Raw genomic sequence first — 12,077 nt, forward strand, 5'->3', positions numbered from 1 at the left:
TGGGGCCAGACCAATATTCAGACTTGGCACGCAGGCCAAAGTCTAACAGCATCTAACAGCATAAGCTGAGAGAAGAAACAAAAACAGCACACAGACTGTCACTCAGAAAAGGAAAGTGACCAGGTCGAGAGCAAGTTTGGCTACTGCCTCCTACTAGAAGCAGTAATGAAATCTGTTACATCTTCATACAGATGTACCACATAGCTCACACACTATCACAAACATTTATTGTTGTCCACAGAGTTCACGTTATTCTTCCATCTTTAAAACTTCACATTCCACAGTGTTTGTGCATAGGTAAATATTTTCCTCTATAGTTGCTGTAAAACTTAATATTACATATAAATCACAGGTTTTGGTGCATCAGTTCTAGGTGAAGAATTTACCTTCAATTTCAAAACTGATACATTAACTCAGAAAAAATTATTTGATGGAACTCAGTATATGTTCAAACATTAGTTATCAAAATACAAGATTTTAACATAATCTTAATTATTTCATGTTTAGTAAAGTTCACTTGGTGGTAAAGGCTTTTGTGTTTTTTTCCCTAAGACTTGTGATTTTTAATTTTTTTTTAAATGCAGATTAAGAGGTTTAGGAATTTTTTTTTTTTTTAAAGATTTTATTGGGGAAGGGTCACAGGACTTTATTGGGGAACAGTGTGTATTTCCAGGCCTTTTTTCCAAGTCAAGTTGTTGTCCTTTCAATCTTAGTTGTGGAGGGTGCCGTTCAGCTTCAAGTTGTTGTTCTTTCAGTCTTAGTTGTGGAGGGCGCAGCTCAGCTCCAGGTCCAGTTGTCGTTGCTAGTTGCAGGGGGCACAGCCCACCATCCCTTGCGGGAGTCGAACGGCAACCTTGTGGTTGAGAGGACACACTTCAACCAACTGAGCCATCTGGGAGCTCAGCGGCAGCTCATCTCAAGGTGCCGTGTTCAATCTTAGTTGCAGGGGGCGCTGCCCACCATCCCTTGCGGGAGTCGAGGAATTGAACTGGCAACCTTGTGTTTGAGAGCCCACTGGCCCATGTGGGAATCGAACCGGCAGCCTTCGGAGTTAGGAGTATGGAGCTCTAACCGCCTGAGCCACCCGGCCAGCCCAGACTTCTGATTTTTAATGAAGTCTGATTATTCAGGGACATTGACAGAAGTTTTCTTCCTTACGTGAAGTCTCTGATGTACAATGATAGGCTGAATTCTGGTAGGTCTTCTGACACTTATTATATTTATAGTATTTCATCCCAGTCTAACAGAGAGCTGCTTAAACTATATGCATTTAACCAAAAGACCAAATCTGTATGAGCTCAACAGAGTAAAACCTTAATTGTTGCTTAAAACAACAAAACTGAAGATCGGTTAGTGGCGCAATCTGTTTCAACGAATTATTCAGACTCTAGCTTCTTTAACCTGGTGTTCTATATTCAATACACAGCAGCCAAATCTGCCATGGAAATTTCCCCATTCCAGTATAACACAGACAGGAACAATATAAGGTGACTTTTTAAGGCCAGACTTAGCTTAAATGTAGTAACATCATATTCTATGACCAGACCCATGTGGACTGGAATTTAGACAATTTATGTGCCTAGCACAGAACTAAACAGTTGAAGGAAACAATCTGCAAGTCTATGTGCCATGAGCTTCTCCATTGTTATAGGAGTTCCTTTAGGGCATCCCAGATTCATTACATACAAGGGTTTTCTCTCTGTTGTGCCTTCTGTTGTGATGTACTCTAAGGGCTGCCTTACGGACATAAGTTTTCCCGCATTCGGTACATCCATAAGGTTTCTCCCCTGTGTGAATTCTCTGATGTGCACACAGGTGTGTCCTTTGGGAGAAAGTTTTCCCACATTCAGTGCATTCATAGCGTTTCTCCCCTGTGTGAATCCTCTGATGTGCTCTGAGGTTTGAGTTGCGGGCAAATGGTTTCCCACATATACTACATTCATAGGGTTTCTCCCCTGTGTGAATTCTCTGGTGTACTCTGAGAGTTGAATTTTGGGCAAAAGTTTTCCCACATTCATTACACACATAAGGTTTCTGCCCTGTGTGAATTCTCTGGTGTGCAGTAAGGTGTGACTTTTGGGAGAAAGTTTTCCCACATTCATTACATTCATAGGATTTTACACCTGTGTGAATTCTCTGGTGTACTCTGAGAGTTGAATTGTGGGCAAAAGGTTTCCCACATTCAGTACATTCATAGGGTTTCTCTGCTGTGTGAATTCTCTGATGTTCTTTGTTCTGTGTTATACTGGAGAATGATTTCTCATATTTATTACTTTCATAAGGTTTCATCTCTGTGTGTATTCTATGCTGTACTAAGAGGGCGGGTTTCTTGTATGACTTGCCATATCCATTGTTATCATAAGGGTTCTTCTTTGTGTGAACTGTCAGATGTTCACTGAGGTTTGACGTCTGACAGACAGTTTTCCTACATTCATTACATTCACAGATATTGACCCCCGTATGAGTAGCAGGATAATGAATAGTGAGTGAATTTGAACAAAAGGATTTCCTGCTTTCTTCACATTCATGTGTTTTCTCCCCTGAGCGGGTCTTCTGATGCTGAATGAGGTGTGTTTTCTGGTAAAAGGATTTGCTGCATTCATTACTTTCAAATGACTTGTCTCCTGTGTCACTTTCCTGATGTACATTGAGAAGTGAGTTTTGATACAAGCATTCCCCATATTTAGTACACTCATAGAATTTCTCCTCTGCTTGAGTTCTCTGATGTATTGTTAGGTCTAATTCCTGGCAGTAGACATCTGTACATCCATTAAAAACAGAGAAATTATCTCCAGTTTGTGTCTTCTGATGCACTAGATAGGCTGAGCTCTGGCTCAAGTTTTCTTCACATTTACTGCTTTCAAAAGCACCCTGTCTTGTGACAGTTCGCTGAGGTTGAGTGCGAGGTGAATTCTTGCTGAAGTTATTTCCACTTTCATGACATTCACAGTTTGTCATAGCCCTGTGAACTTTATGGTATTCTACAGTGTTAGTTTTGTCACAGGATCTCACACATTCATTAATATCAAAGCATTTCTCTCTTGTGCCAGCTCTCATTTGGTTAAATACAACTGCTTTATCACAGTTTTTCCTAAATTCATCATCCTGACAGGATTCCTCTCCTGTTAGACAACTCTGAGCTGTAACACAGACAATAGTCCTATCATGTAAAACTCTTCCAAGTTCATTACATTTGAAAGGCTGTTTCGGAGTTTGAAATATCTGATGATCTTTCTTATAACTGAGAGCTTTCACATTTTTATTATATTTGTAAGACCACTCTCCAGTATGACTTTTCTCATGTTCAATATCAAGCTGCAACTTTTCACATACATTTATGTTATCAGCCTTCTTTCTTGAACAGTATCTACCACTAACAATCAATTCAGAAACAAGTGGCAAATTGATTCTACATGAATCACCTTTATAGGGCACTTTTCCTGAAAAATTAGGAGTTATATCCAGATTAATTGGTTTTTCTAAAACTTTCTGCCCTTCTTTACTCAATGTTTTCTTGTCACTGAATATTACATGCCACAGAGGTTTCTCTTGTTTTTCCTGGTTCTCCTCAATGTGCACATCAACTTGGTAATATCCTAAAATGAAAAAAATTGAAAACATCGTATGAATCTTATATTTATAATTGAGAGGAGCTCACAGCCATGTTTTGGCATTTTATAGTTTGGGGTCATGTTTCCAAAATTAATAATTCATGCACAGACAGAAAGACAGAGATAGTCTCTCTCTTTCTCTCATTCATCTATGTTTGTTTGTTTGTTTGTTTGTTCTTTAAAGAACAACAAAAAGACCATAAATGTTATTTCCACTGCTAGCCAAGATGGAGCAGGCCATTCTTCCCAGGTCCTCCGCCTTACAATTGGAAACCCCTGGAAAAATAATTAACAAAGAAATAAAGATGCTACAAAATGGAAAGAAGGTGGACTCTTGGACTTAAAAAAATGACAAGAGAATCCCAAGATTTTCTTTCTGCTTCCCATATATCTTATATGGGGTGCTCAAGTGCTGGAGAAGATTGCAATCCAAAGCCAACACGGAGAGGTAAAACAGCCCCAAAAAAATCCTGTTTCTTTTAGACAAAGATGTGAGAAAAAGGTGCTCTAACAGAATAGAAAATCTTTTAGACAATATCCCTCATACTCAAGCCACCCCCACCAAAAAGAAGAAAGATTAAAAAAAAAAAGAAACATTCTTCTCTGCAGTTCTACCACAGATATACAGGGTTAATACACACTTGCAATATTTTCCTTAAGCCAAACCAAGAACTCATAGGAAAGATCTGAAGAATCCTGAGAAATTTCCATGCACAAGATATTCTGGGAAATGGTCACAGCGGCCACTGCCCAAATTCCACCTGGAAACATATTCCTATCTACTCTATGAACATAATCTGCATGGGCAACGGCAACAAATCTATTCTTTTAGGGCACTTGTGGCCAACTCATAGCACACAAAATGAAAAAAAGAAGGAAAACATAAAAACAGAGGAAAGAAAAAGAAGCAGGAAGGTAACAGTAGGCCAAATAGTACAGCTAGGATGAAATAGCACTTGTAAAAATCATACCCTCAAAATCCAAACATACATTAAATAGCACTTGAATTCACATTATCCTCAAATGCACATGAAGTATTCATCAAGACAAACCACATTCTGGGCTGTAAGACAAATCTTTACAATTATAAAGAAGAGAAACCATATAAAGTGTGATCTCAAGCCACGGAGAAATTATACTAGAAATCAGTAACACCAAGTTATCTGGAAAAACACAAAATAATTCTAAATTCATACAGTTCCAATTAAACCATGGTTACAAGATGACGTCTCACAGAACATTAAGATATTTTGAAGTAAATGAAAACAAAAACTGTTCAAATTTGTGGCATGCAGCTAAAAGAGTACTTAGAAATAAATTTATAGGGTAAATTATTCACATTAGGAAAAAAAGAAAAAAAGACCTCCACTAGTTACCTACCTTCCACTTTAAGAAATTATACAAAGAGAAGATAAATCTAAAGAAAGCAAAAGAAAGAAAAATAATAAGGATTAGAGAATACAATGAACTTGAAAACAGAAGAAAATCAATGAAGCCAAAGCTTACTTCTTTGAAGAGATTTTTTATTTTATTTTAATTTTTATTGGGGAATATTGGGGAACAGTGTTTTTTTCCCAGGACCCAAGTCAAGTCATTGTTTTTCAATCTAGCTGTGAAGGGAGAAGCTCACAGGCCCATATGGGAATTAACCGGAGACCTTGGTGTTAGGAGCACTGTGTTCTAACCAACTGAGCCAACCGGTCGCCCGATAAGATTTTTTTTTTTAAATAGATATAAACCAACACAGAAAAAAAATGAGAAGACACATTATCAATATCAGAAAAAGAAGCAAGAGGGGATATAACTACTGATACAACAGACATTAAAGAGAATAAAGAATATTAAGAGAAACTCTATGCCCATAAATTTGACAGTTTACATGTAATGGACACACATTTCTTGAAAACAAAAAACTAACAAACTCACTCATGTAGTAAGAATAACCCAAAGAAATCTATTTAAAAAAACTGAATATGTGGTCAAAAATACATAGTTCAAAAAGAAGCTCCAGGAATTGGTGGTATTAACTAGTGAATTCTACTACACATTTAAAGAAGAATTAATATGAGTTTTACATAATCTCTTTGAGAAAATACAAGATGAAAATGTTGGAATCGTTCGTAAATCATTTTATAAGGCCTCTGTTATCCTCACAGCAAAACGTAGAAACAATTCAAGGAAAAAATAACAAACCCTACAGATCAATATCCCTCATGACATAAATGTAAAAATAATGAATAGTAGCTGAAAGATGACAGCAATATATAAAAAAAATAATAAATCAGGGTCAAATGGAATTTACTCCACAATGCAAGCTGTTCAAACATTAAAAATCAAAAATGTAATCCATCATATTAATTATCTAAAGAATTAAAACCACACAAAACCACATAAATTAAGGTAAAAAATATTTAATGAAATTCAAAATCTACTTATTAACCTAATAAAAGTAATCTACAAAGAGCCTATAGGAGTGACGTCATAGGAATGGTGGCAGCGGGACGCACTTTTTGAGTTCTCCGTCCAATCTTACCAGAAAGAGGAAGCTTATAACCCATCAAAGGACTCTCTGCTCATCACGCAGAACAGCGAACAGACTCGCGCAGTGAATACTTGCAGGTGGGAAAAATTGGGCGAGCAGGGGAACAAGGAAGGGAGAGGAGCGGAGACACGCCGCACCTGCGGTGGCGGTGGGGACGCGGGTTGGAATCGCGGTCCACACCTGTGGCTGTAGAAATTCGGCCCCCACCCTCGGGTTGTGGAAATCTGCTCCGCACCTGTGCCTGTGAAAATCCAGCCCACACCCACGGCTACAGATACGCAGGAGATCCCAGGACAGAGGAGAGCGCGGAAGCCAGGGGGTGGGAGCTTTGCCCTGCGTCCCACAGCAGACCTCTCCCGCCGCAGGGGCAGCATATCCAGCATTTGAGGCAATAACTTCACCTGATACCTCCAATTAAGCCTTAGGCCAGACAAAGGACACAAACTCCATACCTGGGCCCTTCCCCCTGCTCTTCCGACCCTACCCCCGCCTTTCTAGAGACTTGATCTGGCCCCTGCACTAAGGAGCTGGGCTCCAGGAAGACAGGCAGGTGGCTCTGGCCCAGGGAGGAGGCTGAAGAGAGTGTGGTTTGCGCTGGCCTAGGAGACAGGAGACTCCTCCGTCCCCAGCCACCACAGTTTCTGGCCTGCGGGTGGGGTGTGACACAGCTGGGCTGGGAAAGAGAAGACCCCTCTTTCCATCCCCAGCCCCCACCCTTTCTGGCCGGCCTAGGGCGGGGCAACCACATACGCAGCTGCAGAGACGCAGGGGTTCCCAGGACAAAAGAGAGAACACAAAAGCCAGGTGGCGGACTCATTACCCTGCGTCCCACAGCGGACCTCTCCCACCGCAGAGGCAGCATATCTAGCATTTGAGGCAATAACCTCAGCTGATACCTCCAGTTAAGCCTTAGTCCGGACAAAGGACACAAACTCCATACCTAGGTCCCTTCCCCCACTCTTCCAATCCTACCCCCACCCTTCCAGAGACTCGATCTGGCCCCTGATCTGAGGAGTAGTGTCAGATTAAGAGGGGCCTTGCCGCTCGGGCTCTGAGAAGACTGGCGGACGGCTCTGGCCCAGGGAGGAGGCTGAGAGGAGTGTGGTTTTTGCTGGCCTAGAAGAGGGGGGATTCCTCCGTCGCCAGCCACCACCTTTTCTGGCCTGCGGGAAGGCTGTGACACAGCTGGGCTGGGAAAGAGAGGAACCCTCCTTCCGTCACCAGCCCCCACCCTTTCTGGCCTGCCTAGGGCAGGGCAATTACATTGGCGGAGGCACTCCCAGGGATCAGCAGTAAGTGGCAGACGCAGCTCTCAGCTTTCAGCAGCTGAGAAATCTCCCGCCCGCCACACACACACACACAGGGAAGAGGTGCCCTAAGACTCAGGAGAATTGGACACAGGGCTGGTGGTGCTACTCTCAGTGTGCATATGTGGAGACAAGGGCAGAAACTGCACTGGCTTTGTAAAAACTACTGTCCAGACCCCTCAGCCCCACGCATCTAAAGCTGCAGCCCCAACATCACTCTGGGCACCAGGTGACCGGCTCTACCTGCACAATACGCAGGGGACTCTGTGCTACAGCAGAGAACAACCTGGAGATTACTTGGTGGGCTTAAGCCACGACTGGTGCTGTTTTTTGTTCTGTTTTGATTTGTCTTTATATCTTTGACATCTTTGCGTGTGTCGAGTGGGGTTTGTCGATTGTTTTTTACATGTGAATGTATTTGATTTTTTCCTTGTTGTTGTTGTTGTGCTTGGTGATGTGCTTTGTTCTGAAATTGCCCTACCAGGGCCCAGCTTAAGAGGCACAAGATTCAGCATACACAGAGGCCAACTCCAGACCAAACCAGAGTACTACGGGGTTTGACCTACAAGTGACACACCCACAGGGGATTCTTTACAGGCACATAGAGGCCAAACCACATCTAAGCGGTCAACCCTCACGCAGCAGAACACCCTGCGTGAGCAGAGCCAAGTCTCACAACTAGTCAGCCTAGGAGTTAACCCCACCTACTCACAAGCGAAAAGCAATTAAAGATCTTCTTTAACAGGACAATATACACAACACAAGAGTCACTTTTGGAGCACACGCAGGGGAGAAGAACGAAGTAGTGCAAGTGAAATATAAAGGACATTTAATACATACTAATCCAGTAAGAACTAAGAACTCCAGGGGATCTACCTAATACATCGAAGCAAACACAGAGTCAGCCAGAATGAGGAAACAAAGAAACATATCCCAAATAAAAGAACAGAAGAAACCTCCAGAAATGGAACTAAATGAAGCAGAGGTAACCAAACTATCAGAGACAGAGTTCAGAATACTGATGATAAGAATGTTTAAGGAGCTTAGAGAGGACATCAAGAAGGATGTAGAAATCATAACGAACAACCAGTTAGAATTAAAGAACACAATTACCGAAATAAAGAACTCACTTGAAGGAATTAACAGCAGGTTAGATGAAGCAGAGGATCGAATCAGCGACTTAGAAGACAAGTTAGCAGAGATCACCCAAACAGAACAACAGAAAGAAAAAAGAATAAAAAACAATGAAGATGGTTTAAGAGACCTCTGGGATAACATCAAGCACAACAACATGCGCATCATAGGAATACCAGAAGGTGAAGAGAAGAAACAAGGGATTGAGAACATATTTGAAGTAATAATGTCTGAAAATTTCCCTAACCTGATGAAGGAAACCAACATACAAGTCCAGGAAGTGCAGAGAGTTCCAACCAGGATAAACCCAAACAGGTCCACTCCAAGACACATTATAGTTAAAATGGCAAAGATTAAAGACAAAGAGAGAATCCTAAAAGCAGCAAGAGAAAGACAGAGGGTTACATACAAGGGAACTCCCATAAGACTATCAAATGACTTTTCTGCAGAAACATTGAAGGCCAGGAGGGAGTGGCAGGAGATACTCAAAGTGATGGAAAACAAAGGCCTACACCCTAGGTTACTTTATCCAGCAAGGCTATCATTTAAAACTGACGGGGAGATAAAGAGCTTCCCAGAAAATAATAAGCTAAAGGAATTCATTACCACCAGGCCAGCATTGCAAGAAATACTAAAAGGACTTCTGTAAATAGAAGAAAGATGAAAACAATCTAACCACAAATTTAAAAATGGCAATAACTATGTACCTATCAATAATCACTTTAAATGTAAATGGTTTAAATGCTCCAATCAAGAGACATAGGGTGGCTGAGTGGATAAGAAAGCAAGACCCTTGTATATGCTGTATACAAGAGACTCACCTCAGATCAAAAGACACACACAGGCTGAAAGTGAAGGGTTGGAGTAAGATATTCCATGCAGATGGAAATGAGAAAAAAGCTGGAGTTGCAATACTTATTTCTGACAAAATAGACTTTAAAATGAAGAAAATATTAAAAGACAAAGATGGTCACTATATAATAATAAAGGGATCAATTGGACAAGAGGACATAACCCTAGTAAACATTTATGCACCCAACATAGGAGCACCTAACTATATAAAACAGATATTGGCTGACATAAAGACAGAGATCAACAGTAACACTATCATAGTAGGGGACTTCAACACACCTCTGACAACAAGGGACAGGTCTTCCAGACAGAAAATCAATACGGAAACAACAGCCTTAAATGACACATTGGACCACTTGGATTTAATCGATATATTCAGAGCATTCCACCCCAATGCTGCAGAATACACGTTCTTCTCAAGCGCACATGGAACATTCTCCAAGATAGACCATATGTTAGGCCACAAAGCAAGTCTTGATAAATTTAAGAAAATTGAAATCATACCAATTGTCTTCTCTGACCACAGTGCTATGAAATTAGAAATGAACTACAGGAAAAAAACTGAAGACACACACATTCATGGAGGCTGAATAATATGTTACTAAATAATGAACAGGTCAAGTAGGAGATCAAGGAAGAAATCAAAAGATATCTCGAGACAAACGAAAATGAAAATACAACGACCCAAAATCTATGGGATGCCGCGAAAGCAGTCCTAAGAGGGAAGTTCATAGCACTGCAGGCCTACCTAAAGAAACAAGAAACATCACTAATCAACAGTTTATCTTCACACTTAAGGGATCTGGAAAAAGAACAACAAAATAAGCCCAAAGAGAGTACAAGGAAGGAGATAATAAAGATCAGAGCGGAAATAAATGAAATAGAAACCAGAAAAACAATACAAAAGATCAATGAATCCAAGAGTTGGTTCTTAGAGAAGATAAACAAAATTGACAAACCTTTAGCCAGACTCATTAAAAAAAGAGAGAGAGGACCCAAATTAATAAAATCAGTAATGAAAGAGGAGAAGTGACAACAGACACCGCAGAGATACAAAAAATTTTAAGAAATTACTATGAGCAACTGTATGCCAACAAATTTGACAACCTGGAAGAAATGGACAATTTCCTAGATGCATACAACCTTCCAAGGCTAACTCAAGAAGAGACAGAAAACCTGAATAGACTGATTACCACCAAGGAAATTGAATCAGTAATTAACAATCTCCCAACAAACAAAAGCCCTGGACCAGATGGATTTACAGGTGAATTTTACAGAACATTCAAAAAAGAATTATCACCTATTCTCCTCAAACTCTTCCAAAAAATCCAGAGGGAGGGAAGACTCCCAAACACTTTTAACGAAGCCACTATCACCCTGATCCCAAAATCAGACAAAGACACCTCAAAAAAAGAAAACTACAGGCCGGTATCGCTAATGAACATAGATGAAAAAATCCTGAACAAAATACTAGCGAACAGAATTCAGCAATACATTAAAAAGATCATACACCATGATCAAGTGGAATTATTCCTGGTATGCAAGAGTGGTTCAACATCCGCAAATCAATTAATGTGATACACCACATTAACAAAATGAAAAATAAAAATCATATGATCAATAGACGCAGAAAAAGCATTTGATAAAATCCAGCAGCCATTCATGATAAAAACCCTTAAGAAAGTGAGAATAGAGGGATCATATCTCAACATAATAAAGGCCATATATGATAAACCACAGCTAACATCATACTCAATGGGGAAAAGCTAAAACCATTCCCCTTAAGATCAGGAACAAGGCAAGGTTGCCCACTTTCTCCACTTCTATTCAACATAGTGCTGGAAATTCTAGCCACAGCAATCAGACAAGAAAAAGAAATAAAAGGCATCCAAATCAGTAAGGAGGAAGTAAAACTGTCATTATATGCAGATGCTATGATACTATATTTAGAGAACCCTAAAGACTCCACGAAGAAACTATTAGAGCTGATAGATGAATTTAGTAAAGTAGCAGGATACAAAATTAATATTCAGAAATCAGTTGCATTTGTATAAACCAATAATAAAACATCAGAAGGAGAAATTAAAAAAGCAATGCCATTTACAATTGCTCCAAAGACTATAAAATACCTGGGAATAAATTTAACCAAAGAAGTAAAAGATCTGTACTCAGAAAATTATAAGACAGTGAAGAGAGAAATGAAAGAAGATACAAATAGATGGAACCACATACCATGTTCATGGATAGGAAGAATTAATATAGTTAAAATGTCCATACTGCCTAAGGCAATATACAGGTTCAACGCAATTCCTATCAAACTACCAACGACATTTTTCACAGAAATAGAACATATAATCCTAAAATTTATATGGGACAACAAAAGATCCCGGATATCCTCAGCAATCTTGAGAATTAAGAACAAAGTGGGAGGTATAACAATACCTGACTTCAAATTATACTACAAGGCTACAGTAATCAAAACAGCATGGTACTGGCATAAAAACAGACCCATAGATCAATGGAACAGAATAGAGAGTCCAGAAATAAATCCATGCCTATATGGCCATGTAATCTATGACAATGGAAGCAAGAATGTACGGTGGGGTAAAGACAGTCTGTTCAATAAATGGT

The 12,077-nt window shown here is 40.0% G+C and overlaps 1 protein-coding gene across 6 annotated transcripts in view; it reads right to left on the reverse strand.

Annotated features, from left to right (window-relative positions):
- Positions 1–205: 205 nt before the first annotated feature.
- Positions 206–12,077, reverse strand: part of LOC109438110 (uncharacterized) — a 33,347-nt gene continuing 21,475 nt past the window's right edge. For all 6 annotated transcript variants that reach the window (XM_019717719.2, XM_019717723.2, XM_019717720.2 and 3 more), the window contains one exon: positions 206–3,596. In XM_019717719.2, the coding sequence (XP_019573278.1) occupies positions 1,660–3,596 (1,937 nt within the window). In that variant the 3' untranslated portion in view covers positions 206–1,659. The remainder of the gene's footprint in view (positions 3,597–12,077) is intronic.

This window comes from Rhinolophus sinicus, linkage group LG01 (genome assembly GCF_036562045.2).
Source record: "Rhinolophus sinicus isolate RSC01 linkage group LG01, ASM3656204v1, whole genome shotgun sequence".
Lineage (NCBI taxonomy): Eukaryota > Metazoa > Chordata > Mammalia > Chiroptera > Rhinolophidae > Rhinolophus > Rhinolophus sinicus.